Source organism: Budorcas taxicolor, chromosome 1, assembly GCF_023091745.1.
Source record: "Budorcas taxicolor isolate Tak-1 chromosome 1, Takin1.1, whole genome shotgun sequence".
NCBI classification, from domain to species: Eukaryota; Metazoa; Chordata; class Mammalia; order Artiodactyla; family Bovidae; genus Budorcas; species Budorcas taxicolor.
In genome coordinates, this window is record NC_068910.1 from 9,022,244 (window position 1) to 9,049,600 (window position 27,357).

The 27,357-nt window shown below is 43.5% G+C and overlaps 2 protein-coding genes across 4 annotated transcripts; both read right to left on the reverse strand.

The window, feature by feature from the left end:
• Nucleotides 1–977: 977 nt before the first annotated feature.
• Nucleotides 978–9,034, reverse strand: NME6 (NME/NM23 nucleoside diphosphate kinase 6). Of its 3 annotated transcripts, XM_052641097.1 has the most exons (7): nucleotides 8,914–9,034; nucleotides 6,349–6,445; nucleotides 4,884–4,986; nucleotides 3,891–3,930; nucleotides 3,332–3,492; nucleotides 2,895–2,958; nucleotides 978–1,259 (listed from the first exon to the last, which is right to left on the reverse strand). In XM_052641097.1, exons 2-7 carry the CDS (start codon nucleotides 6,436–6,438, stop codon nucleotides 1,166–1,168), a joined length of 552 nt encoding a protein of 183 aa, XP_052497057.1. In that variant the 5' UTR covers nucleotides 6,439–6,445; nucleotides 8,914–9,034; the 3' UTR covers nucleotides 978–1,165. The 3 variants fall into 3 exon arrangements, with proteins under 3 accessions (XP_052497057.1, XP_052497044.1, XP_052497050.1); XM_052641084.1 differs by lacking the exon at nucleotides 978–1,259 and having other exon boundaries at nucleotides 2,401–2,958; XM_052641090.1 differs by lacking the exon at nucleotides 978–1,259 and having other exon boundaries at nucleotides 2,401–2,958; nucleotides 8,793–8,924.
• SPINK8 (serine peptidase inhibitor Kazal type 8 (putative)) lies at nucleotides 9,011–25,563 on the reverse strand. The gene is made up of 6 exons (XM_052637375.1): nucleotides 25,497–25,563; nucleotides 22,790–22,836; nucleotides 21,912–22,033; nucleotides 17,337–17,379; nucleotides 17,069–17,082; nucleotides 9,011–9,245 (listed from the first exon to the last, which is right to left on the reverse strand). Exons 1-6 carry the CDS (start codon nucleotides 25,561–25,563, stop codon nucleotides 9,011–9,013), a joined length of 528 nt encoding a protein of 175 aa, XP_052493335.1.
• Between the last annotated feature and the right edge of the window lie 1,794 nt (nucleotides 25,564–27,357).

A 27,357-nucleotide genomic window follows, 5' to 3' on the forward strand; every position in this document is an offset into this window, starting at 1 on the left:
TAAAGAGCATGATTGTATGCATTGATTCAAAGAAAAAAATGTATGTATATATACATGTACACACACACACATATAACACAAATTTTAGCAATAAGTAGTTTGGGAAAAGGTTACAGAGCTGTTCTGTGTACTGTCCTTATTCTTGCAACTTTTCTGTATGTTTGAAATTATTTCCAAATAAAAAGTCAAAAGGGGTTGAAGGAAATATCAGTTCAGTTCAGTCGCTCAGTCATGTCCGACTCTTTGCGACCCCATGAATCGCAGCACGCCAGGCCTCCCTGTCCATCACCATCTCCTGGAGTTCACTCAGACTCACGTCCCTCGAGTCCATGGTGCCATCCAGCCATCTCATCCTGGGTCGTCCCCTTCTCCTCCTGCCCCTAATCCCTCCCAGCATCAGAGTCTTTTCCAATGAGTCAGCTCTTTGCATGAGGTATCCGAAGTACTGGAGCTTCAGCTTTAGCATCATTCCTTCCAAAGAAATCCCAGGGTTGATCTCATTCATAATGGACTGATTGGATCTCCTTGAAGGAAATATAGGGCTGGTGAAACTTGCCTTGGAGAGACAGATATTAATGGTTGTGAATGATGAATGGACTATAAGACATTATGACAAGGAGGAAAAGCCTAGCTAACCCTTCCTGTGACTACTTTGACTGAAAACTCTTTCTTCAGATTCAAAGCCACAAATCCATCCCTGGCCTCTCTATCCTCTGGCAGTCAGCAGATTCTCAGCCAGCGTGATGTCTGCAGTCATCCTATTTCTAGATTCATGTGCAGGAAATCAACACCAATCAGGAGATCCTTGCCCAGCTGAGCAGCAGCAGTAGCAGCAACAACATTCTGATAAAAACCAATATGGGGAGGGGTGGTGGTGGGCAAAGCAGACATCAAAGAGTGAGGGTCTCTACCCCTTTATTTTAAAGTTCCAACGACAGCAGGACTTCAGTGGTTTTCTCTAGTCCACCCCAGGGACCACCAGTAAACTTTCAGGGAGGCAACTAAGTGTTGAAGGTGCAGCTCAGTCTAACCCAGAAGGTAAGCTCTGGGGAAACTGACAACGTTCCAGAGAGGGTAGAAATCTCAGGATCTGGAGAAATCTGATTTGTAGAGTCCACACTCTACTGGTTTTAGCCAGAAGTCAAACCTCTTCAGATGCAGGCAGTCATGGGGAGGGAACATCTTCTGTGTGCAGAGTGTGGGTGAAGCTTTCATCCAAGTCACATTCATCAGACATCGGACGACACACGGGGAAAAGCCTTAAATACATAGGGGGAGTAGGCCAGGCTTTTTAGATGTCACTCCTTAAAACCACCAGAGTACACACTCAGGGGATAAGGTTTATGTGTGCTTTTAGCCTCAAGTCACACTGCATCAGAGGACACACACAAGGGAGAAGCCCTTTGTGTGGGTGAGCTATTAGTGAAAAGTCAGACTTCATTAAGCACCAGAGGATTCACAGAGGGCATAAACCTCACGTGTGCAGGAACTGTGGTCAAGACTTTAGGGTGAAATCACACCTTAGGACACATTCAGGTGAGAAGCCTTTTGTTCAAAGGGAGTGTGGGTGGGGTCCTAGTCAGAAGACAATCCTACACACACACCAGAGGACACACTCAGGCGAGCAGCCTGATGAATGCAAGTATGTGGGCAAGGCTTCTGCCTTCCTTCTCTGGCTATTTCTCTCTTTTCTTGGCTTGTGCAAATATTTGTTTTCGTAAGTTCTCTATATAAATTCAAGCCATCTCACTTTCAGTTTGTAGACTGTCAGGGTAATGCTCCCTCATGATTCACACCTCCCTGCATCTGTGCCTTGTGTGGTTGCTTCCCACATGGACTCTGGGCTTGGCCATGTGACTTGCCTTTGTCAGTGGGGTATCAGCAAACATGACTCTAGTGGAAGCTTGAAAAGCTCATGAATGGAGGCCTGCTTTCTTGGAACCCTGAAATAACCATGCAAAGCAGCAGCTCAGGAGGAAACACCACGCTGGACCCAACTGCTGAACGCAGCCATGTGCGTCCAGGTGAGTGCAGCAGAATCACCCAGCCGATCCACAGACATATAAATAAGTTCAGTCATGTTTTAAGCCATGAAATCTTGAGGTGGTTTGTCATAGTAGTAAGTAACTGTCATCCTCAGCTACAAGCAGAGACATGGCTACCTTTAGTGGCTCTGTGCAAATCAGAAAAAAAAAAAAGTCATAACAATATGCCGTTACTGGGCAGACATACTTTTGCTCAAACCAAAGGTGTCCTTTCTTCCAGGATGCAGGCCTATGCCAGGGGCCTTCGTGCTCTACATAAGCTGCATGCTGTGTGAACCTCCTGGGAGATTTTGACACAATTCTCTCTTCACTTAGCATAGACCAGAAACTTGACTTAGCACAGGTTTAATTACTCCAGTTAAGAAGAGAGAGAGAGCACCTTGATCAGTGCTCCCAGCCTTTATTCAGTAGCATACTGACTTTCATTAAGGAAAACAGACCAAACGTGGCTAGTCAGGCAAGTCAGCTGGGCAAGCTTCTCCTTGAAAATGATAAACAGTTCTCAGAAAAAAGAGGAGCCATCATTCCTGTGAACCACCCACGAGTATTAAAGAGAAGAGGTAGATAGTGAGATTCTAGAAGAGGTGGCAGTGAGGAGCTTAGGCCCTCTCGCAGGTGGTGGTGCCCAGCAGAGATGGCGCAAGGAGCTCCAGGCCTCCCTGGTCCTAGAAGAATGCTCTGGGACCAGAGGTCTGTGAGAGAAGGTTGGGCAATGCCACCAGTCTTCACAAACTGACAGGCCTGTGTCAGGCTGGCCCCAGGCCTCCTGCTGGAGCAGCAAAGTGGATGCCACCCTCGGGACTGTAGTGCACAGGGCCACAGCGCAACTGGGGCTCCTCTTTCTCGTACCAGTGCTGTTCACTGAAATCCGGGAAGAAGGCTGCAATCTCTCTACTGGCGGAAACCACAGAGTCTGTAAGGGGAGGAAAAAAAGAGAAGGGATTCTCATAGGGAGTGCAGGGTAGAGGCAAGAAGCAGCCATGCTGCTGCTGCTGCTAAGTCACTTCAGTCGTGTCCGACTGTGTGTGACCCCATAGACGGCGGCCCACCAAGCTCCCCCGTCCCTGGGATTCTCCAGGCAAGAACACAGTAATTGGGTTCAGAAACCAGAGCCTGTACTTCTCCCGCCCCTAAGTCCTGGGCCACATCTGGCGAGGTCACCACAAAGGGCCAACTGGGAGGAAAGCTCACTGGGGGACCTGCCTTTCAACCCCACCATCCAGCCTGCCCACCATCCTTGAACCAAATTCCCTTATTAATACTGTGGACACAGGAGGCAGCCTCACCTGAGCCATGGGTCGTGTTACGGGTGTCGGTGAGGCCGAAACTCCCACGAATTGAATCTGGGGCCATGTGGCGTGCTCGAAACACTCTGGTGGGGCCCATCACGGTCCTCCAGAGCTGGATGGCGTCCTTGTGGGCGAGGATGTAGGCTCGGATCGGCCCACTGTGAACCAAGGGAGCACGTGTCAGCAATCTGGCTCTGGCTTCAGGAGGGCACACTGTGAGCAGGGCCCAAAGGCACACTGGACATCCTGAGAGTCTCCTTGCCTTTCTAGCTGAGTACTATTTCAAAGAGGTGATAGAAGGCCGCTGATGAAGAAGGCCACCGAGACAGCAGAGTTGTTAGGAAGCATTCAACAACACTCTTCTACAGCCCCTGGATCACTAAGCACCTCAGAACAGGTGGCCACACGGTCAGTGTGGGCCCGAGCCCACGTTTCCTCAGACACTCGACCCTGCTTACAATTTTAACGAGTGGCAAATAAAATTAACAAATCTACTTGGGGGGCAGGGGATATAAGTCTCAGTGGATGAAGATGTTGGAACCAAAGTGAGAAATACCTGGCCATGAACTCCACCAGCCGCTGATAGAAAAAACGCCCTGCAAGGAGAGAAGACCTCCATTAAGACACGGTACCAAGACAACTTTTTATACTCCTGCCTCCCTAGAGGAGGGAGTAATCACTGTTTTCGAGAAAGGAACAGGGAGTCTGACTTACCTGGGTCTGAACCCAGGCTCTCCGACTTAGCACCTGTGTAGTTTCAGGTAAGTCAATAACTCCTCTAACTTAGTTTCCTAATCCGTGTGCTGGGGACATAATACCTACCTCATGGGGTTGCTGGGAAATTAAATGAAATCATGAGCCTTTGGACAGTACTTGACAGAGTTTTTTGTTAACTAGTGATATTATCAGGATATAAAACTAAATTTCTTGTTGGTACCATGAGGTAGGACCCTCCTAAAAAATATTTTAAAAACATTGATAAACATGAAAAGTTTGTTATCAATCCACTCTCTAGAAGACTGGCTGAATTTTACAGTTGGTAAGTACAGTAGTCATGTATGGATGTGAGAGTTGGAATATAAAGAAAGCTGAGCACCGAAGAATGGATGCTGTTGAACTGTGGTGTTGGGAGAAGACTCCTGAGAGTCCCTTGGATTGCAAGGAGATCAGACTAGTCCATCCTAAAGGAAATCAGTCCTAAATATTCATTGGAAGGACTGATGCTGAAACTCCAACACTTTGGCCATGTGATGCGAAGAACTGACTCACTGGAAAAGACCCTGATGCCAGGACTAAAGGCAGGAAGAGAAGGGGACGACAGAGGATGAGATGGTCGGATGGCATCACCCACTCGACGGACATGAGTTTGAGCAAGCTCTGGGAGTTGGTGATGGACAGGGAAGCCTGGCGTGCTGCAGTCCACGGGGTCACAAAGAGTCAGACATACTGAGCGACTGAACTGACGTCAGTGAGAACCTGACTTGGGTGTCCATGTAAAATCTTTCTAGGGATAGAGAAGCCTCCCACTCAGAGGACTGTTGGCTCCTACCTTCATGCTCTCGGTAAAATTTCTGGCAGTCTTCCTTTCTCCACAGAAGTTCTCTCATTCGCACGATAAGGAACTTGTTGCTCAGAATCTGCTGATGAACAGCCTGGACAAACAGCACCCCAAAGATTAAAGTCAGTGAAAGGGAGCGTCTGAGTGAACAGGAGACCCAGGCTAACCAAGAGAACCCTGGGGACCCTTTAGAGCCTAAAACTTGAGGAAAAGAGACACCCTGTTGCTATCTTGAAGATGAGAGTGAGTCACGTAACGAGGAATGTGAGTAGTCGCTAAAAATGGTAGTCCCCACCTGAAGGCCAGCAAGGACATGGGGACCTCAGTCCTATAGGCACAGAAATCAAATTCTGCCATTCTGAATGGCTTCAAAATGGATTCTTCCCCACATCCTGAAGATAAGGGCCCAGTCAGTTGATACCTGGACTTCGGCTTTGTGAAACCCTAAGGAGAGAACCTAGCCCTTAGCCAAACCTACTGGACCTCTGCATTCTAGAACTGTGAGGTAATGAAGGCTATTTTAAGCTGCTAAGAGTGTGGTAATTTATTAGGCAGCAATAGAGAACTAGGGCTTCCCAGGTGGCGCAGTGGTGCAGAATTTGCCCGCAATGCAGGAGACACAGGAGACGAGGGTTTGATCCCTGGGTCAGGAAGATCCCCTGGAGGACGAAACGGCAACCCACTCCAGTATTCTTGCCTCGAAAATTCCATGGACAGAGGAGCCTGGCACGCCATAATCCATGGAGTCGCAAAGAGCCGGACACGACTGAGCGCATATGCAGTAGACAACTAGGATACATACACTGTCTTGAGATTTGGTGCTTCTTACTGTATTAGAGCCTTTAATTATTTAAAAAAATATTTTATTTGTTTCTTTGGCTGCATGGGTTTAAAGAATCTGCCTGCAAGGCGGGAGACCTGGATTCCATTCCTCGGTTAGGAAGATCCCCTGGATGAGGGCACAGAAACCCATTCCAGTATTCTTGTCTGAAGAATTCCCATGGACAGAGGAGCCTGGGGGGGTTACAGTCCATGGGGCTGCAAAGAGTCAGACATGACTGAGTGACTAAGCACAGGATCTTCATTGCTTCATGCAGAATCATTCGTTGTGGCCCATGGCCTTCAGTAGTCGTGGCACATGGGCTTAGTTGCCCCCTCCTAGCCCGAATCTTAGTGGGATCTTAGTTCTCCAATCAGGGATCAAACCTATGTTCCCTGCATTTCAAGGTGGATTCTAAACCACTGGACTACCAGGGAAGTCCCTCTTATATTTTTTATCTGCCTCAGTTCTCCAACAGATTTTTAGTCTCCTTGGGGTCAGTGTCCACGACGTCTAGCTTTGCCTCCACACCATCTAGCACAGGACTGTGTTGTCAGTCTTCACAAATGGCCCTGTGGCACCTGAAACAGAAGCAATGCCCAGGGCATACAGTAGACGCTTAGGACATGTTCTTACCTCCAGAATCAGGGGGTGAGCAACTGCATCAGGCTTGATTAGGGCCAGAGTGAGCTGGAGAGCCTGCGGGCTCCGCAAGATCGAGGTCATCTCCCTCCTGCCATCAGAGAGCCAATTAGAGACACACCAGTGTTGCAGTCCCCACCCTTCTTACTCTGGAGCCAGGCAGTCTTGCAAGTCAACCAGGGCTCTCACTTCTCAAAGGTCAATAAAGCACATGACAGTTACTTAGTATTTAAATGCCCATTGGGATCATGGGATCGAGGGAAAGGAATAGTACAGGGGCCTTCAATTTACCCACTAGGGGACATAATCTTGCTAATGCAACTGTAACCCTGCAAACGAGTGACCCATTCATGAGAAGTTCAAGTTTAAACATTACCTGTCTCTGCCAGTACTCCCTTCGCTTTCTATCTTTTGTGCTTTACAGAGGATTTACAATTTACATTCCTATAGACTCTAGCCACAAGGGTAGGGTCACACAGGGCTCTCCCATCAATTCTAGAATTGCAAGACTGGATGGACAGGAATTGGGATGTTGCCAGGATACCACCCCCTCTCACCTCCCCCACCTCTCCCCACCATCACTGCCTATGTCTGCTGGATACATATGATTTCAATTCTAATGTTCCAGATAAGTCAGGATCTACCCTGGCCAAATCAAACCCTTTAATACACTTGCTGTCCTCAATGGCAAGGCTTGCTGTTCAGTTGTTAAGTTGTGTCTGACTCTTTGTGACCCCATGGACTGCAGCAAGCCAGGCTTCCCTGTCCTTCACCATGGTGAGGCTTGCAGACATGCAACTCAAAGGTCAAAGACAAGTTGTACTCGTTTTGTAGCTGAAATGCCTGGCACAAAGACGCTTAATCAATTCTATTGACTAAATGAACCTATATAGTCTTATTCTATTTACCTTTGTATATCTACAGTCTAATCATGGTGTATGAGCTCAATAAATAATTGTGGAAATGCTATAAAAAACATAAAAGTATTTTAAACTGGACTAAGAAAACTTGAGATCTCTTCCAACTTTGAAATTCTATTTACATGTAAGAATCCGATCATCTATGCAGGTCTAAGGAGTAGTTCTCAAAGATTATCTGGGTGGAACCTCTAAATCTGCCAGCAAATAGAGAAGGCTTCCATGAACACACACAGAGACAGAGTCTGGACAACCACGTTATTTCTCTTAGCCCGAAAGTGGCACATTCAGCTAGGGTCTGGCCCAAACAGCAACACTGCCAAGGTCTAGAAACTCATGCCCTTTCTACAGCATTCAGGCTGATGCTCCAGTCGATCCACAAAGCTAACCGCAGCCTAACCAGTACAAGATCAGCCAATCTAGTTTCCCTAACATCCCAGGTGGTGAGTAACCCAAAAGTGAGCAGAATCTTGTCATATTTTTAGGGAGAGATATCCTGGCCACCTCACCTTCCTCATCCTCCATATCCACGATATCACTAAGTTCTGGCAATTTTGCCTCACCAGTGTCCTTCCAATCCATACAGTTCTCTCCTTCTCAGCTGCCACCACCCCAGTCCAAAACATCATCAACCCTCCCTGGACTTGTGCAACAGCCTCTTTAATGATCTTCCAGTTTCTACTCTTGCTCCCTCTACAATCTGTTCTCTACACAACAGCCATTGAACTAAAACTGCAAATCTGATCATTTCATTTCCCTCCTTAACCCTCCAAAGTGTGCCCTGCTTTTATAATAAAACCTGAAAGCCTTATCATGTCCTACTAGGCTTTGCGTGATCCGATCCCTCATCTAGAACTCCATACACCTTAACTTGCTTTTGCTCTAGCCTCATGGGCCTTGCAGCTCCAAGACTTTCTGGCCTGACAGCCAGAGTTTTCACAGCCCAGAATGCGTTCCCGCTGGTTACCCCGTACTCAACCACTAGATCTTAGTTCACTTCCCCACTCTCATGGCTCCTACACGTCTTCACTTATCTCTTCCCCACTAGAAGGTCAGCTCCATTAAAGCACAGATCTGTTTTGCCTGTGTCCTCTGTACTGCAGAGCGCCTAGGACACACATGGCTCTCAGCGGTATTTGTTGAATCAATCAGTGAATGAGTGATTCACCTATTCCAAGGCCAGAATGCTAGAGGCTTTCCAGGGGAGGGCATAGTTCCTTTTCTAATGCCAGCCAAGTCACGCTTGTCTTGGATACTGGTTTACAACAAAGAGGAACAAGTCGGGAAACTCGCTCAACATAAAAGTCGCTCCTTTAAGACACTTGTAAGTTTTGGAAGTTCCCTGGGCATTTGCCTCCACTACAGAGGCTCCTATTTCTCCGCTTCCTGGAGGGTGCCAGCCACGCTCTGCGTCCTCCCAAGCTCATCATCACCTCGGCTTTCTGCCTCCGAAACCTGAAGCCCCACTCTCCAGTCCCCCAAGCTCACAGCCTCAGTTCTAGACACCACCCTCTTCCCCACCCTGCTCTTCCAGTTCTCCAGGCCTGCAGCCCTGCGGTTTCGGCCCCTTGTACCGAGGCCTAAACCCACTCCAGATTCTGGGCTATTTGGGAGCCCCGGGTGGAGTTCGGATACGAGTCACCTGGTCCTCCCGCCACGGGACCCGGCCACCAGGCACTGCGATAGCTAGCCTTTCGGTCCAAGCGGGGTCCTTTAGGCATTCGCCCGGGCAGCCCTCTTCAGGGTCCTTGCTGTGCGGCCCGGGCGGGGGTGAGGTGCTGTGCCAGCCAATCCGGGATGTCGTGCAGCAGGAGGGCCCGCCTCCCCGTGGCCCTGATGTCTTTCCGGTGCTTGCTCGGGAGGGAAGAAGTGACGTAGTTGTCTTGGACGGGAGATGGGCTGTGCTCGGCCGCCCTCAGGTGGGAGAGCGGACCAGGCCGGTGGCACCGCGACGGGATGTGACTCAGAGAGGACCTCGGAGAGGACAGAATGGGCGTTTCAGGGTGGCAGCCAGGCAGTGAGCGGGGCCGCCAGTGGGGCAGCTGGAGTGGGCTTTGCCCGACTCGCTCTATTTTTGGTCTAGGGTAGTGCCTGGCGCTTCTTTGGTGCCCAGTATTTCTCTTTCGGAGGGACGCGGGGGATAAAGAACTTGTGTCTTGATTCGGTTTTGGTGGAACTGAAGTAATTCTACACCAGGTATGAGTCCGAACACAGTTGAGTGAATCACCCATTATGAGGCTAATTTTGTATTTGTCTTCTTTATTATTTTTGCTTTGTGCAGGCTTTCTCTAGTTGTAGCAAGCAAGGGCTACTCTCGGTTGCGGTGTGCGGGCTTCTTATTGCAGTGGGATCTCTTGTTGCAGAGCACAGGCTCTAGGCAAGCAGGCTCAGTAGTTGTGGCTCTTCAACTCAGACAGGCTCAGTAGCTGTGGCTGCTCCGTGGCATGTGGAATCCTCCTGGGCCAGGGATTGAACCCATGTCTCCTGCATTGGCAGGCAGGCTTGCATCCACTGCGCCACCAGGGAAGTCCCAAGAGGTTAATTATGACTTATGTTCATTCTATCCAGAAGGACATCTACCTTTGTCTAGTCTTGTCTCTAAGATAGTGGTGTTTAAGAACATACTGCCTTCTTGCAGTGTTAATGTACAGTAGTAGTGGCAGCCCCTAAGTCTTTTTTGAGGTGTTTTTCTTTTTCATCCAGCATATTTAAATTGTTGCTGTTGTTTAGTCACTAAGTCGTATCCAACTCCTTGTGACTACGTGGACTGTAGCCTGCCAGGCTTCTATGTCTATGGGATTTCCCAGGCAAAAATACTGGAGTAGATTGCCATTTCATTCTTCAGGGGATGTTGCTGACCCAGGGATCAAACCCATGTCTCCTGAGCCACTGAGTACACTGACCCACTGAGTACAGGCTCAGTAGTTGTGGCTGCTCCATGACACGTGGAATCATCTTTTTAATGCACAAGGTATTCACGTCACTCCTTTGCCTAAATCACTGCCATGTTTTCCTGCTCTACTAAGAAAAAAAATCCAAACTCTTCACCATGGACCTTAAAGAACTACATGACTTGGCTTTTGCCGACCTGCATGCCCTTTCCAAACCACTCTGCCCTCACTCCTATCATTCCACCACCTGTTCCCACTGCAAAGCCTCCACAGGAGGTGCTCACTGCCTGAAAGCTTGTGTCCCCAGTATTTACTTGATTTACTCCTCGGCCTTGTGTCGCCTCCTCAGAGAGGCCTGGCCAGATTTACTATCTAAAGCAACACCCTTTCTCATCATTCTCATCCCCATTACCCTTCTCTATTTTTCTTCTGAGCATTCGCCCACCCTTTCCTGGTGGCTCAGACGGTAAAGTGTCTGCCTGCAATGTGGGAGACCCGGGTTGGATTCCTGGGTCGGAAGATCCCCTGGAGAAGGAAATGGCAATCCACTCCAGCACTCTCGCCTGGAAAATCCCGTGGACAGAGGAGCCTGATAGGCTACAGTCCATGGGGTCCCAAAGAGTGGGACACGACTGAGCAACTTCACTTTCACTTTCACTTTCTTCTGGCCTTACTAAAGAAGAGATCAGAATTTAGCTAGCAGCCATATCACTTCCTTCCTCTCTGTATGTGTGGATGTGTGTTTGTCTCTGTGTGTGTGTGTGTATGTATGACTAGAAATCTACTGAACAAAATTAATAAGAGTGCAGAATGCTTCCGAGGTGGAAAGGTGATTTCTCTGAGCCAAGTGAAGGGGACCCTAAGAGCAGGACTTGCAGATACAGGGTAGTGCCTGCAGGAGAGGGAGACCAGCATATTCCTCCCTTGCTGATTTGCTGAATCTTAGGGCCCAGTGTTGCCCTGGTCTAAAGGGGTATGCAGTGAAAGAGTTGGCATGAAACCTTGACATGTTCTGTCCTGGAATTTGGAGCTTATGTGACTGAGAACCTGATGTCTTCTCTCTGTTTGGAGAATCTTCCCACAGCAAGGAAAAAGAGGGAGTTACCCTCACCCTGCCTCCCTGACTATAACAAATCCCAACCCTAGTCCCTAACTCAATCCTACTTCCTAAACCCCAATCTTATCACTGACAGTGATCTAACCTTTTGGACTTGTTACCTAACCCTAGATCTCCTGACCCTGACTCTTCCTCTTCTGAAGCTCACCTTGTAACTCTCACCCTTGATCCTTACACTCAGGTCCTAAACCTTAGGCCCATGGTGCAGCCCTAACATCTAACCCTGCCCCAGTCCCTAAGTGAAGTGAAGTCGCTCAGTCGTGTGACTCTTTGCGACCCCATGGACTGTAGCCTTCCAGGCTCCTCTGTCCATGGGATTTTCCAGGCAATATACTGGAGTGGATTGCCATTTCCTTCTCCAGGGGATCTTCCCAACCCAGGGGCTGAACCTAGGTCTCTCACACTGTAGACAGACGCTTTACTATCTGAGCCACCAGGGAGTCTAACCACCATGCAAATATCTTACCCTTGACTTGAACATTTTTGATTTCTGACCACCACTCTAACCTTTATACTTCTGATACTCATTTCCAACACCAGCCCAAGCCAGTAACTAATAAACTCGTAACCCTTTCATCCTAGACTTCCTTTCTAGATTCTGAGCCACTGACATTTATCTTCTAATCTCCTAATTCCAACCTCTAACCCTTAAATCCCACCCGGTAAATTCTAACCTCTAATTCTGGAACCCTCAACTCCCAACCCTGACTCCATGAATGACAAGCCAGTACTTCACCCAATTATGAGCCACAGACAAGCAGAGTGAGAGCAGCTCAAACTGCACAGTCAGAGGACACTGTTAGTGAATGCCAGTAAATTAATCCATTAGACACTGAACATGAGACAATAGGAATCCTAGCAATCCAGGAAAGCATCCCTAAATACTGGATATGATGGATAACAGCAAACCTGAACAAACCTCCAAGTCTCAGAAGACGGGCAATGAAAAGTCCCAGTCACTGTGACCACACCTCTATGTCCCAACACAGCAGCCTCACTCAGCACATCGTCCCAGCCTTCCCAAAATGGAGGACAATAGTCCTTAGTTGCAAAACTCTCAGACACGAGATGGGTGGCCCTTGCCCAAGGACACAGCAAGAGAGACCGTAGCAACACAATAACCATCATGAGCAGGAGATAAGTTAGCCATCACTGCTACCATCGTCTCCCTTTCACAATTATCTGGACTCCAAGAGAAGCCCTAGCGGACCAGCTAACAGTCCAGCTGAAGAGAAGACAGAAACCCTGTGTGAAGTCAGCTCCTCCCCCAACTCATTAGTGAAAATGAAACAATCCTATTGTAAAATGGACAGAGGACCTGAACAGACATTTTCCCAAAGAAAAAGTATGAATGGTCAACAGGTACATCACTAATCATAGGGAAATGTAAACCAAAACAATAAGATATTCTGTCACACCTGTTAAGAATAGCTGTTATTGAAAAGAGATTATAAATGCTGGCAGGAGAGAAAAACGAACCCTTGAGCACAGTTCGTGGGATTGTGAATTGGTTATAGCCACTGTAGAAAACAATGACGATTCCTCAGAGAATTACTAGAACTATTATATGATCTAGCAGTTCTGCTGCTGGGAATATATGCAGAGGAAATAAAAACACTACGTTGAAGCGATAACCTGCGTGCCCATGTTCATAGAGCATTGTGTACAATAGCCAAGACACGGAAACAGCCTGAGTGTCCATTGATGAATGGATGGATGAAAATGTTCTGAGAGTATACACACACACATATGAATAAATCAGCCATAAAAATAGAAGGGAATCCTACAATTTGCAACAACATGGATGGATCTTGAGGACATTACACTCTGAAATAAGTCAGAGAAAGGCAAATACTGTGTATGATTACACATGTGAGATCTAAAAAACACAATAAATGCATAGAAAAAAATCATTTACTGAAGATCAATGAGTTTGATTGTAGCTATTGGTTTCCTCAAGCACCAGCATATTCCTCTAAAGGGGATATAAAAGCAGTCATTGTGATTCACTTGATCATCTGGGAATTCAGTAAGTTCTGTAATGGTAAGTTCAGGAGTTTTCCTGCAAGAGAAATATATGCTTAGAGAAATCAAATTTGGGAAAATGAGAAAAACTACCATACTGGCTACTATAAATAGTCTAGCAAGAGGAATGTAGAGCAATTATCTTTAAGGCAGACCAAAGTGGATAAGATGCTAAAGAATCCTACCGCAATGCGGGAGACCTGGGATGGGAAGATCTGGAGGAGTGCATGGCAACACAATCCAGCATTCTTGCCTGGAGAATCCCCATGGACAGAGGAGCCTAGTGGGCTACAAAGAGTTGAACACGACTGAGCGACTAAGCAGCAGCAGCAGAGACGTTCTAAGTTCTTGAGGAAGAACAGAACTACAGAGTGGAAGTGGGCCAAGAAGAGGAGAGCTATGGATATGAATTCTTCTGGAAGTCTTTGGACCCCATAAGAGCCTATAGGAAATTCCATGGGGGAGAAAAGGTGGAGGGTAGATCCAGTGAAGTTGATGTGAATCAGACTGGTCAGAGGGATATAGACTGTTACTTGAGTTATAGAAAGAGTCTAGAACTGACCCTCTGGATTCAAGACTTAGCCCTGCCAGTTCCCAGCTCTGTTTCCTTGGGTAAGTTACATCCCTCTGTCAACTTCTGCATCTTTGAGTATGAAATGCAGCTAATAGCAACATCTTCCTCATGGTGGGGGCGTGGGGAGCACAGGAAAGGGGGTGTAGACAAAGCATGTGACAATGTGAGACACATGGTTGACAGTGATAACTGTTAGTCTTGCTTTGGCAGCTGCCATATTCTTTATGATCTTGTCAAGAACAGAGTTTGGCAGGGAGCAGGGATAAATTGGGAGTTTGGGATTGACATATAACTACTGTACATAAAATTAATAACTAATAAAGACCTACTCTATAGCACAGGGAACTCTGCTCAATGCTCTGTAGTGACCTGTATGGGAGAATAATATAAAAAAAGAATGGATATATATTCATATTTAACTGATTGACCTTGCTGTACAACAGGAACTAACAGCATTGTAAATCAACTATACTCCAAGAAAAATTTAAAATAAAGACAAACGGAAAAAGAAAACAGTTTCTATTCTGCTTTGTTGAAAGACTGTGGGGAGGGGCCACCATTCATTCATTCCCTTTCTCCTTATAGCATAGCAAGCCATTTTAATGTGTTCAGTGTGTATCATTTTGTTTCATGTCTTTGTGCAAAATATATAATTGTATTTATTTTTAACTTACATAATGATGTGTTAATTTTATTTTTCTGTTCCTTGCTTTTTCTCTTGCTGTAGTGTTTTGAGATCCATCATATTGCTAAGTATTGTTGTTTAGTTGTGCATTGGCAGGTGGATTCCTTATCACTGCACCGCCTGGGAAGCCCCTGACAAGGGCTGTGGTTCAGATATAAGAGGAGGGGATTCAGCAGGATGAGCTATGAATTGGCCTAGGTCAAAAACAGTCTGACAGAGTAGAGATCATGTGACATCTCTTTGTAGTTACCCCCAGATAATGGAAGTGCCTGAGAATCTTTAGGATTTTTCTTTAGTGGAACTAGAGAACATTTAGGTCCACTAGACCTTTCCTGGTGATTAATATGTATTATTATTGTTGTTCAGTCACTAACTCGTGTCTGACTCTTTGTGACCCCATGAACTGCAGCATGCCAGGCTTCCCTGTCCTTCCCTATCTCCTGGAGTTAGCTCAAACTCATGTCCATTGAGTCAGTGATAACCCTCCAACCTCTGCCATCCTCTGTCACCCCCTTCTCCTGCCCCTGTGTTTCCCAGCATCAGAGTCTTTTTCAGTGGGTCGGCTCTTCACATCAGGTGACTGAAGGATTGGAGCTTCTGCTTCAGCATCAGTCATTCCAGTGAATATTCAGAGTTGATTTCCTTTAATTGACTGGTTTGATCTCCTTGCTGTCCAAGGGACTCTCAAGTGTCTTCTCCAGCACCACTCTTTGAAAGCATCAATTCTTCAGTGCTCAGCCTTCTTTGTGGTCCAACTCTCACATCTGTACATAACTACTGGAAAAACCATAGCTTTGACTATACAGACCCTTGTTGGCAAAGTGATGTCTCTGCTTTTTAATACACTGTCTAGGTTTGTCATAGCTGTTCTTCCAAGGAACAACCATCTTTTAATTTCATGGCTGCAGTCACCATCTGCAGTGATTTTGGAGCCCAAGAAAATAAAGTCTGTCACTGTTTTCAGTTTTTCCTCATTTATTTGCCATGAAGTGATGGGACCAGATGCCATGATCTTAGTTTTTTGAATGTTGAGTTTTAAGCCAGCTTTTTCACACGCCTCTTTCACCTTCATTAAGAGACTTTTTTGTTCCTCTTTGCTTTCTGCTATTAGAGTGGTATCTTCTGCATATTTCTCCCAGCAGTCTTGATTCCAGCCCGGCATTTCTCATGACGTACTCTGCATATAAATTAAATAAGAAATATGACAATATAGAGCCTTGACATACTCCTTTCCCAAGTTTGAACTAGTCCAATTATTTTTTGAACCAGTTCAGTTTTGAGCGTTACCTTGCTATCGTGTTAAATGAGCACAATTGTATGGTAGTCTGAACATTCTTTGGCATTGCCTTTCTTTGGGATTGGAATGAAAACTGATCTTTTCCAGTCCTGTGGCCATTGCTGAGCTTTCCAAATTTGCTGGCATATTGAGTGCAGCCCTTTCACAGCATCATCTTTTAAAATTTGAAATAGCTTAGCTGGTATTCCATCCTTCCACTAGCTTTGTTCATAGTAATGCTTCCTAAGGCCCACTTGACTTCACACTCCACGATGTCTGGCTCTAGGTAAGTGACTACACCATCCTGGTTATCCGGGTCATGAAGATCTTTTTTTACAGTTCTGTGTATTCTTGCCACCTCTTCTTAATCTCTTCTGCTAGGTCCTTGACAAGTAATATTTATGCTGATCTGTAAATCAGATGAGCCTTGTGAATTGAGATTGTCAGAAGAGGCTGTCATAAAAGTATTACAAAATTATGTCTTTTTAACCTGTGTTTCCTTCCACACACGTCATTTTCTCTTTAATTAATTATTATTATTTTGACTGCACTGGGTCTTCATTGCTACACACAGTCTCTCTCTAGTTGTAGCGCATCGGGGCTACTCTGTAGTTGCAGGGCATGGTCTTCTCATTGCCATGGCTTCTCTTGTTGCAGAGCATTGGCTCTAGGGATCCTGGGCTTCAGTAGTTGTGGTGCATGGGCTCAGTAGTTGTAGCACAAGGGCTTTCTTACGGCATGTGGAATCTTCCCAAACCAAGGATCAAAGCTGTGTCCACTGCATTGGTAGGCGGATCCTTAACTGCTGGACCACCGAGAAGTCCTTCATGTTCTGTTCTAAGATAATTTGTCCCAGTCCTGTTGCCATGCCTCATAAAGCTACAATAATCTCTTTGGCATTAGCTGAGTTCTTGCTTGTACTCTATGACCCTGGAGTCAAAGTCAAAGTCAGTATCAAAGCCTGATCTGTTTACTCTCAGAATAACCTTTTATGTTCCGATTAGTATCTTTTGTCAATATCCCCCAAATTGGGCATGGCAGGGAAGAGAAAGGATGGAATAAATGTTCTTTGCTGCTGAATTATCAGCCTGAAATACATTCCTTCCCTAAGAAGATGTTATTTTTGAGATGGCTGGGAAATTTTGAACAGGAAGTATGTTCAAAAGAAGATGGCAAGGAAATACTTAGGTGTAATAATAGCATTGTGGGTGTGTAAGGAAAGGCAACACCTCTCAGAGATGCCCTGTGGAGTATGTAAGAGTGAAATTACATGATGTCAGACTTGTGTTAATACTTCAGCAAAGAAAAAAAAAGAGGAAGGAAATGTAACCAAAACTGCACTATAAGATAGGCATGAAAGGTCATGGTATTATTATTTCTAATTTTATGTATGTTTGAAATTTTTCATAACAAATCTTTAAAATCCTCTAGAACAAGGAACTCTTAACTCTATCTGGTTTACTCCCCAAAATGCAAAATAAAAGTGATTTTACTTACACATGGTCCATCATGCAGTTTAATTATGTTAAGTTTTTCATATCTGTAAGAAATTATATTTCAAAATGATTACTTTTACTCTATGGTATATCACAAATTATTTCTAACTTTGACATGATAATCTTTAGCTAAGTTTGAGAAGGAGACGTTTAGCTAATAGTGATTTCTTATTTAATAAGTGATTTTTAAATATCTACCATATGTTTATTTGTCAAAGAGGTTGAGTGTATAAAACATATTCAGTCTGAAATCAAATATAGAAACTTCAAAGTAATCTTGAGTATTTAAGTAGAAATGCAGAGTATTAGGAAGTGAATGTGCAATACAGTGAAGTTATCCATTTGATGAAAGGTAAAGACATTACTACTGACCTTACAGAAATAAAAATGGTTACAAGGGAAGGCAATGAACAGCTGTACATCAGCTGATTAGATAACCTAGATGAAATGGACAAATTCCTATAAACACACATTACCTAAACTGACTCAAGAAGAAATAGAAAATATCAACAGGACATATATCAAGTAAAGAGATTGAATCAGTTATTGAAAACCTCCTAAAAAAGAGAAACTCAGGACCAAATGGCTTCTTCAGAGAATTCTATCAAATAGTTAAAGACTTTATTCCATTTCTTTTCAAACTCTTCCAAATAGTAGAAGAAGAAGATTCCTGATTGATTCTGTGAAGCTAGAATTACCTTAATAGCAAAGCCAGACATCACAAAAAAAGAAAACTAGATGCAGAAACTGTCAGCTAAATACTGGCAACATTATTTAGCTGGCTTAAAACTCAACATTCAGAAGACTAAGATCATGGCATCCAGTCCCATCCCTTCATGGCAAATAGATGGGGAAACAATGCAAACAGTGACACACTTTATTTTGGGGGGCTCCAAAGTCTCTGCAGATGGTGACTGCAGCTATGAAATTAAAAGACGCTTGCTCCTTGGAAGAAAAGCTATGACCAACCTAGACAGCATACTGAAAAGCATAGGCATTACTTTGCCCACAAAGGTCCGTCTAGTCAAAGGTATGGTTTTTCCAGTAGTCATGTATGGATGTGAGAGTTGGACTATAAAGAAAGCCGAGCACCGAAGAATTGATGCTTTTGAACTATGGTGTTGGAGAAGACTCTTGAGAGTCCCTTGGACAGCAAGGAGAGCCAACCAGTCCATCCTAAAGGAAATCAGTCCTGAATATTTGTTGGAAGAACTGAAGCTGAAACTCCAACACTTTAGCCACCTGATGTGAGGAACTGACTCATTAGAAAAGACCCTGATGCTGGGAAATATTGAAGGCAAGAGGAGAAGGGGTCGACAGAGGATGAGATGGTTGGATGACATTACCCATTCGATGGACATGAGTTTGAGTAAATTCTGGGAATTGGTGATGGAGAGGGAAGCCTGCTGCTGCTGCTGCTAAGTCGCTTCATTCGTGTCCGACTCTGTGCGACCCCGTAGACGGCAGCCCATTGCATGCTGCAGTCTTTGGGGTTGCAAAGAGTTGGACATGACTGAGCAACTGAACTGAACTGAAATACTGGCAAACTGAATATAATAGCATATTAAAAGGTCTATACATCATGACCAAGTTGGGTTTATCCCACAAATACAGGGTGGTTCAACCTAAAAATATAAGCCAGTGTACTAACATCATATTAAAAGAATGAAGCAAAAGAGTCACATGCTCATCACATTCATGTTAAAAAAAAAACACATCATTTCAGCATCAGTAATTAATATGGATATGCAGTTCAAAACCATGGTGAGATATCACCTGACATCTGTCAGAATGGCTATCATCAAAAAGAATCCAAATAACAGATACTGACAAAGATGGGGAGAAAAGGGAACACTTAGGCACTGTTGGTGGCCAATGTAAATTGGTGCAGCCACTGTTTAAAATAGTATGGGGGGATCTCTTAAAAAATTTTAAAATAGAACCATATGACCCAGCATTTCCACTCCTCTGTGTAATTTTAAAAAGCAACAATAATTTGAAAGGATACATGTATCCCAGTGTTCATAGCAGCATTATCTATAATTGCTAAGACATGGAATCAACCTAAGAGTTTTATCAACAGATTAATGGATAAAGAAGCTGTGGTATACATAACAATGAAATGATACTCAGCCACAAAAAAAAAAAAGAATGAAATTTTGCCATTTGCAACAACATGGATGGACTTGGAGAGCATTATGCCAAGTGAAATAAGTCAGAGAGAGAAAGACAAATACTGTATGATATCACTTATATGTGGAATCTAAAAAATTACAACAAACTAGTGAATGAAACAACAAAAAAACTGTCACAGATACAGAGAACAAACTAGTGGTCATCAGTGGGGAGAGGGAAGGGGTGAAGGACATTGTAGGGGTAAGGGGAAAAAGAGAACTATTATGGGAGGATATGAAATCATGTGTGTGAAACTTAAAACCTGTTATGCACTATAGAATTTAAAGACTCATTCAATGAAAATTATATTTAATTAAAAAAACAAAAATCTGAAAAAACCCACAACCTCTGACAAAATCAAACACCCTTTCATAATAAAATTACTGAGAAAACTAGGAATTGAAGAAAAACTCCTCAATATATAACAACATTTTTATGAAAATCCCACATCTAACATTGCACTCAATAGTGAAAGCTTGAACTAGAACATTCGGAAAGAAAAAGAAATCAAAAATTTTATATTATTTTCAATTATACTTCAATAAAGCTGGGGGGAAAAGCCATCCAAACTGGAAAGGAAGAAGTGAAACTATATTTGAAGATGACATGGTTCTATGTAAAGAAAATCTCAAAGAATTCCTACAAAAATTATTAAAGGTAATAAACAGCAGTATTTCAGAATACAAGAACACAGGAAAATCAACTCTGTTTCTATAAACCAACAAAGAACAATCTGAAAAGAAAATTAAATGTTGCATTTATAATATCATTCAAAAAATAAGATACCTGAAAATAAATTTAACCCAGGAGGTTAAAGACTGTCCACTGGACGCTACAAAACATTGCTGAAAGAAATGAAAGAAGGCCTAAATAAATGAAAAGCTCTCCCCATCCTCATGGATTAGAAAACTTAATATTGTTAAAACGTTTATACTACCCAAAGCAACTGACAGATTCGATGTAACCCTTGTCAAAATCCCAATGGCCTTTTTTTTTTTTTTTTTTCAGAAGTGGAAAAGACTACCTTCAAATTTATATGGAATTGCAAAAGACCTGAGTAACCAGAACCATTTTGATGGGTGGAAGAAGTTGGGAGGACCCCACATACCTGATCTCAAAACTGACTACAAAGATAATCAGTGTTGTGGTACCAACATCAGGTTAGACAGAGAATAATGGAATAGAAATGAGAATCCAGAAATAAACCCAACATCTATGGCCAACTGATTTTTAGCAAGAGTGCCAAGACTATTCAATGGGAAAAGAATAGTCTCTTCAAAAAATGGTGCTGGAGCAACTAGATAATTGTATACAAAAGAATGAGGTGGACCCCTATCTAACACATAAAGGTTTTGTTGACAGAGATTGGAAGAAGGCTTCCCAGGTGGCTCAGTGGCAAAGAATCCACCTGCCAATGTAGGAGACACAGCTTTGATCCCTGGTCAGGGAAGATCTCGTATGTCACGGAGCAACTAAGCCTGTGTGCCACAACTAATAATCCTGTGCTCTAGAGCCCAGGAACTGCAACTGCTGAAGCCTGTGCACCCTAGAGCCTGTGATCTACAACTAGAGAAGCCACCAAAATAAAAAGCCTGTGCATCACAACTAGAGAGTAGCCCCGACTCGCCCCAACTAGAGACGAGCGTGCACAGCAACGAAGACCCAGCACAGCCAAAAATAAATAAATATTTTTTTAAAAGACTGGTAGATTTATCGGTTTTAGCCATTTAAGGCAATTTCTGTTCAATCTTTAGAAGACCCCTAAGACAATTAAATGGGACCTGTGTAGTGACTATACATGACCAAAACATGCAAGCTTCACAGAATTATTCCAGAAGTCATTAAACTAACAAACAGCAACAGTAACAAACCTTGGAGAGTGGAGAGAATCTGATTTCCAGAGTTGTGATATTATATTCCCAGTTTTCAACAACAAAATTATGACAAAGAACCAAGGAAGTACAGCACATACACAGGATTAAAGAGCAGCCAAGGACCCAGGAAGGTCATATGTTGGACTTAGAAGACAGATACTTTGCCCAGCTATCTCTTCTTCATCAGGCTTTTGTTCTTTGGCCTGAGGGAGCTTAAGGATAACCTTCATCTGTGGTCACAAGGCCTGACTGCTGTGGCTACTTGCGCTACTGAGTTTCTTCCACTTGGTCTTTGTCCAGGCCAGACATAGCACAGTCACTTCAGTGGGTTTTTGTTTCTGTCTGAATGGGATCACATTGGGGAGCATAGGGAGGCAGAGAAGAAATGGAGGAGCAATAGTGGAGCATTCTCTGGAAGGAAGATCTAATCAATTGGAAGTGTTCCAAGGAGGCCTTTCCTATCCTGGCCACGTTTAGCCTCTTGACTTGAGAAAAGGAGAGTGAAAAAAAAAAAAATTAAGACTTACAGAATTCTGTAGCAGAGGTGGCATTCCCCACTGTAGGTAATGTGGTCACTGCCGCATATGGAGTCTGTTGGCCTGAGGTAGGCTAAAATCCAGCACTTATTGATGTTCTTGGTGCATTCAGCCTGAAGGTGAGACACAGACACTGCATCAGAGCCCTTTATCTGGCTCCTCTAGCCTTGATTGCTGGGAGCAGGGGAGAAGGATGGAATACAGAGCAATAGACCAGGAGTTTGGAGAGCAGGCTTCAGAAATCTCAGTATTTGACCCCTGGTGCTCACCACCAACAGTATGTATATAACATAACATAACACATGCAATCTGTAGACTTCCCAGTCTGGGCTATAAATTCTTTTTAGGATGAAATTCCCTGCCTCCCTAATTACAAAGTGTGATTGTTAGGTTTCAGAGATTAGAATATGCTTATGAACATTTCTGGTTGACTTGTATATGGTGCTTCAGATAGCAGTAGGCTCAGACTTATTACAGGAGAGTTACGATTTAGAAGGAAGGGGACAGAGAGAATGAGAACCTCACTTGATCTGTGGGAGGCAAGATGTATGTCTTAGCATATCTCAGTTGAAAGAATGTCCACCTCAGCATAGGACAGATGTGAATTTGAGCCACAACTTCCTCATTTATTTAATGGTGCAAAATACTTGCCTTCTATCCCACAAGAGAGTTGTATGAACTGATTGGGGTTTATACCCAGGAACATATAAAAGGCACTACATATAGTTAGTGACTCAGCTGTTGCTGTGGGGTTATCCCCACAGATATTTTCCCTGGCCCCTGCCTCCCAGAAAAATGAGCCGAGACCATCAGGGAAACTGTTTTTCCTCTCCATTGCTGAGCTTGGGAAGCAAGGAAGCAGAGCTTACCGTTGTCTTTTCTAGGTCAGTCCCTCTGTCCATAGGAAGAGGAAAGTCTGGAAAACAAAAGCATATTCGAAAGAGTTGCTGCTCTGTCTTCTGCCCTTAAGGGTAAAAGTGAGGATGAAGGAAACCTGGTTGGCACTCAGGAAGCATCAGATCCCATCAGGAGAGGCAGAGGTTCCTTTTTGATGCATGCTGCCCTCCAAAGGGGGCCTCAGAGGAGCAAAGAATCAGGAAACTTCTGTCCCCTCCTCTTTGTAAAGACGAGATCTTAATTCTGACCTTTCCCCTTCACAGGGAAATAACAACTTTTACAATCATTCTCTGTTCTTTTTAGAAAACACACTCTAAGTTATATGAAGTAGTTATATTGAGATGCCTTAAAAGATGCTGGGTTACATATTCTTGATCCAAAACAGTCTTTGCAATTACACACACACATATAATACTTATATAGTTTTATATAATTATATTAATTTTATGTAGTTATATAATTATAATGATCTGATAATATATATTGTCCACTCTCTCTATAATATATGTATCTTCATTAGCTATCATTCATATACCATAGAATTCACCTATTTAAAGTGTATAGTTGAGGACTTCCCTGGTGGTCCAGTGGTTAACAATCTGCCTGCCAAAGAAGGGGACATGGGTTCCACCCCTGGTCTGCGAAGATTCCACATGCCACAGAGGAACAAACCCCGTGTGCCACAACTACTGAGCCCACACTCTAGAGCCCGTGAGTTGCAACTACTGAAGGAGGTGTACCTAGAGCCTGTGCTCTGTAACAGGAAAAGCCACCACATTGAGAAGCCTGCACGCTGGCTCTCTGCAACTAGAGAAAGCTTGCTTGCAGCAACAAAGACCCAGCACAATCGAAAATAAATAAAAATTTAAAGTATACAATTCAGTGGTTCTTAGTATATTCACAGAGGTGTGCAACCATCAACACAGTCACTTTTAGAACATTTTTATCACCCTCAAAAGAAACCCTGCACCCAACAGCAGGCTCTTCTCATTCCTCCCTTCCCCCAACCCAGACGACTCTAATCTACTTTCTGTCTGTTCTGGACACTTCATCCAAATGGAATCATACAATATGTAGTCTTTCCTTTCTATCTCTTTCACTTAGTGTTGTAAAGGTGTATCCATGTTATCACATGCATCAATACTTCATTCCTTTTTATAATTAAATAATATTCTGTTGTATGTATATACCATATTTTGTTTATCCATTAATCAATTAATGGACATTTGAATTGTTTTCACTCTTTGGCTATTATGAATAAGGCTGCAGTGAGGTGAATGTGATAATCACAACAGTATGGAAACTTGATACGCTGCTGTGAATATTCTTTTTTTTTCCCCCTGCACCACAGGAGATCTTCCCTGACTAGGAATCAAACCCAAGCCCCTGGCAGTGGAAGCTCAGAGTCCTCACCTAACTGGACTGCCAGGGAATTCCTATGTGCCTGTTTTTTTGCGGTCATGTGTTTTCCATTTCCCTTAGATGTATTCCTGAGTGGAGTTGCTGGGTTATATGGTGAACTTTGGAGGACCTTCTGGATTATTTTCTAAGGTAGCCACACCATTTTACATCCCCACCAGCATTATATGAGAGTTCTATTTTTCTTCACATCTTTGTTAATGTTTGTTATTATCTCTCTTTTTGATAGATGCTCTACAAATAATTTCTCCCATTCTCTAGGCAGTCTTCCACTTTATGGACATCTTTGTTGGTATCCTTTACATCACTAAAATGTTTAATTTGATGAAATCCAACTGATTTTATTTTTTGCCACCCTGTGCAGCATTCAGGATCCCTGACCAGGGATTGAACCCATGCCCCCTGCATTGGGAATATGGAGTCTTAACTACTGGACCACCAGGGAAACCCCTGATCTATTGTTTTGTTCCTTTTTTATGTATAATGCAGGCTTTTTTAAAAATTAACAAATTTTTATTTATTTTTGGCTGTACCGGGTCTTACTTGTGGTGTGGAGGATCTTCAATCTTTGTTGCAGCATGTACAATCTTTAGTTGTGTAGCAATATATGGGATCTAGTTCCCTGACCAAAGATTGAAACCAGTTTCCCTACGTTGTGACCGTAGAGTCTTAGCCACTGGACCACCAAGGAAATCCTTGAATTTTCTTTTTTTTGTTTTTTAATAGTTGCACTACTGCTTACTGTATTTATTTTAGCTTATCAGAATATACTTCAGATTTATACAATTTTAATTCGTGATATATAGAAATGTTACTCCTATATAGCTCTGTCCTTCCTTTTATTACATTGTTGTTATATACATTACATTTATATTAGTCACAAACCCAACAATAAATTGCTATAATTATTATACAGTTTCATGTCTTTTAAAGAAGCTCAGAGAAGAAAGGACAGTGAGTATATATTTAGTGAATTTGTAATATTAATGTTTTATTCACCACTTCTGGTTCTCGTCCTTCGTTCCTGTGGATTTACTGTCTAGTGTCATTTCCTTATACCAATACAGCTTTGTTTTCAACCACCAGTTTTGATACCAATAGCACTGTGTGAATCCTTTCTTTCTGGGGGTTCAGTGTCTGCATGACTCTGAAGAATTAGACTTAAATAAAACAGGACAGCATTTCTACTTTACTTCTAACTTTTCCCTGATCTTGAATATACAGCAGAAAACGTGGGCACAGTAAGGACACAGAACTCACCAACTGCGAAGGCAGCCCACATGGAGATGACCAGAACAAGAATGGCACTAGAGAAGACCCCCTTCATGCTGGCAGAAGAACTGTGGAAATACGGAGATGTTGACAGTAAGACAGAAAAAATTCCACACAACATACAAATTCTCATAGAGATCCATCATTAACCAGGAAATGAAGTCTAAATATTTAATGTTTTTTCTTTCCTTGGGTTATTTGGAATGAATTGTGTCTGATGCAATTACATTGCCTAGTTCATTTCCCTGGAGTAATTGGTCATGAGAGTTCCAGAAAAACATCTATTTCTGTTTTATTGACTATGCCAAAGCCTTTGACTGTGTGGATCACAATAAACTGTGGAAAGTTCTGAAAGAGATGGGAATACCAGACCACCTGACCTGCCTCTTGAGAAATCTGTATGCAGATCAGGAAGCAACAGTTAGAACTGGACATGGAACAACAGACTGGTTTCAAATAGGAAAAGGAGTATGTCAAGGCTGTATATTGTCACCCTACTTATTTAACTTCTATGCAGAGTATATCATGAGAAACGCTGGACTGGAAGAAACACAAGCTGGAATCAAGATTGCCAGGAGAAATATCAATAACCTCAGATATGCAGATGACACCACCCTTCTGGCAGAAAGTGAAGAGGAGCTAAAAAGCCTCTTGATGAAAGTGAAAGAGGAGAGTGAAAAAGTTGGCTTAAAGCTCAACATTCAGAAAAAGATCATGGCATCCGGTCCCATCACTTCATGGGAAATAGATGGGGAAACAGTGGAAACAGTGTCAGACTTTATTTTTGGGGGCTTCAGAATCACTGCAGATGGTGACTGCAGTCATGAAATTAAAAGACGCTTACTCCTTGGAAGAAAAGTTATGAGCAACCTAGATAGTATATTCAAAAGCAGAGACATTACTTTGACGACTAAGGTCCATCTAGTCAAGGCTATGGTTTTTCCTGTGGTCATGTATGGATGTGAAAGTTGGACCGTGAAGAAGGTTGAGCGCTGAAGAATTGATGCTTTTGAACTGTGGTGTTGGAGAAGACTCTAGAGAGTCCCTTGGACTGCACGGAGATCCAACCAGTCCATTCTGAAGGAGATCAACCCTGGGATTTCTTTGGAAGGAATGATGCTAAAGCTGAAACTCCAGTACTTTGGCCACCTCATGCAAAGAGTTGACTCATTGGAAAAGACTCTGATGCTGGGAGGGATTGGGGGCAGGAGGAGAAGGGGATGACAGAGGATGAGATGGCTGGATGGCATCATGGACTCGATGGACATGAGTCTGAGTGAACTCCGGGAGATGGTGATGAACAGGGAGGCTTGGCATGCTGCGACTCATGGGGTCGCAAAGAGTCGGACATGACTGAGCGACTGAACTGAACTGAACTGAACTGAATTGGTCATGAGAAAAAAAATGATCTCAAAAATAGAATTTTAGAAGGGAATATATGTATGTGTGGGTCTATTCCTGGACACTCTTCTGTTCCATTTATCCTTTTGTCTATACAAGAGCTCAAACCATACTATTTTAATTATGGCTCTATGATAATGTCAACTGAAATAAAAACACACAACATAAAAGCTTTGAGTTTCAGTTTTATTTGTGGGCTCACTGAGGACTATAATCTGGGAGAGAGCCTCTCTGATACTGAAGAACTGCTCTGAAGTGGTAAGGGGGTAAGTCAGCATATATGTGACTTTGGCAAAGGAGTATGTGCAATCCAGCACACATCTTGGTAGAAGTTGGCGCTAGCCATGAGGAGATGTCTCAGTTAATGATTTTAGTGCTTTTCTAAGTATGGGAAGATGCCAGACATTGAGTTGATAAAATTTTCTCCTGAAAATATCTACCTATCTGA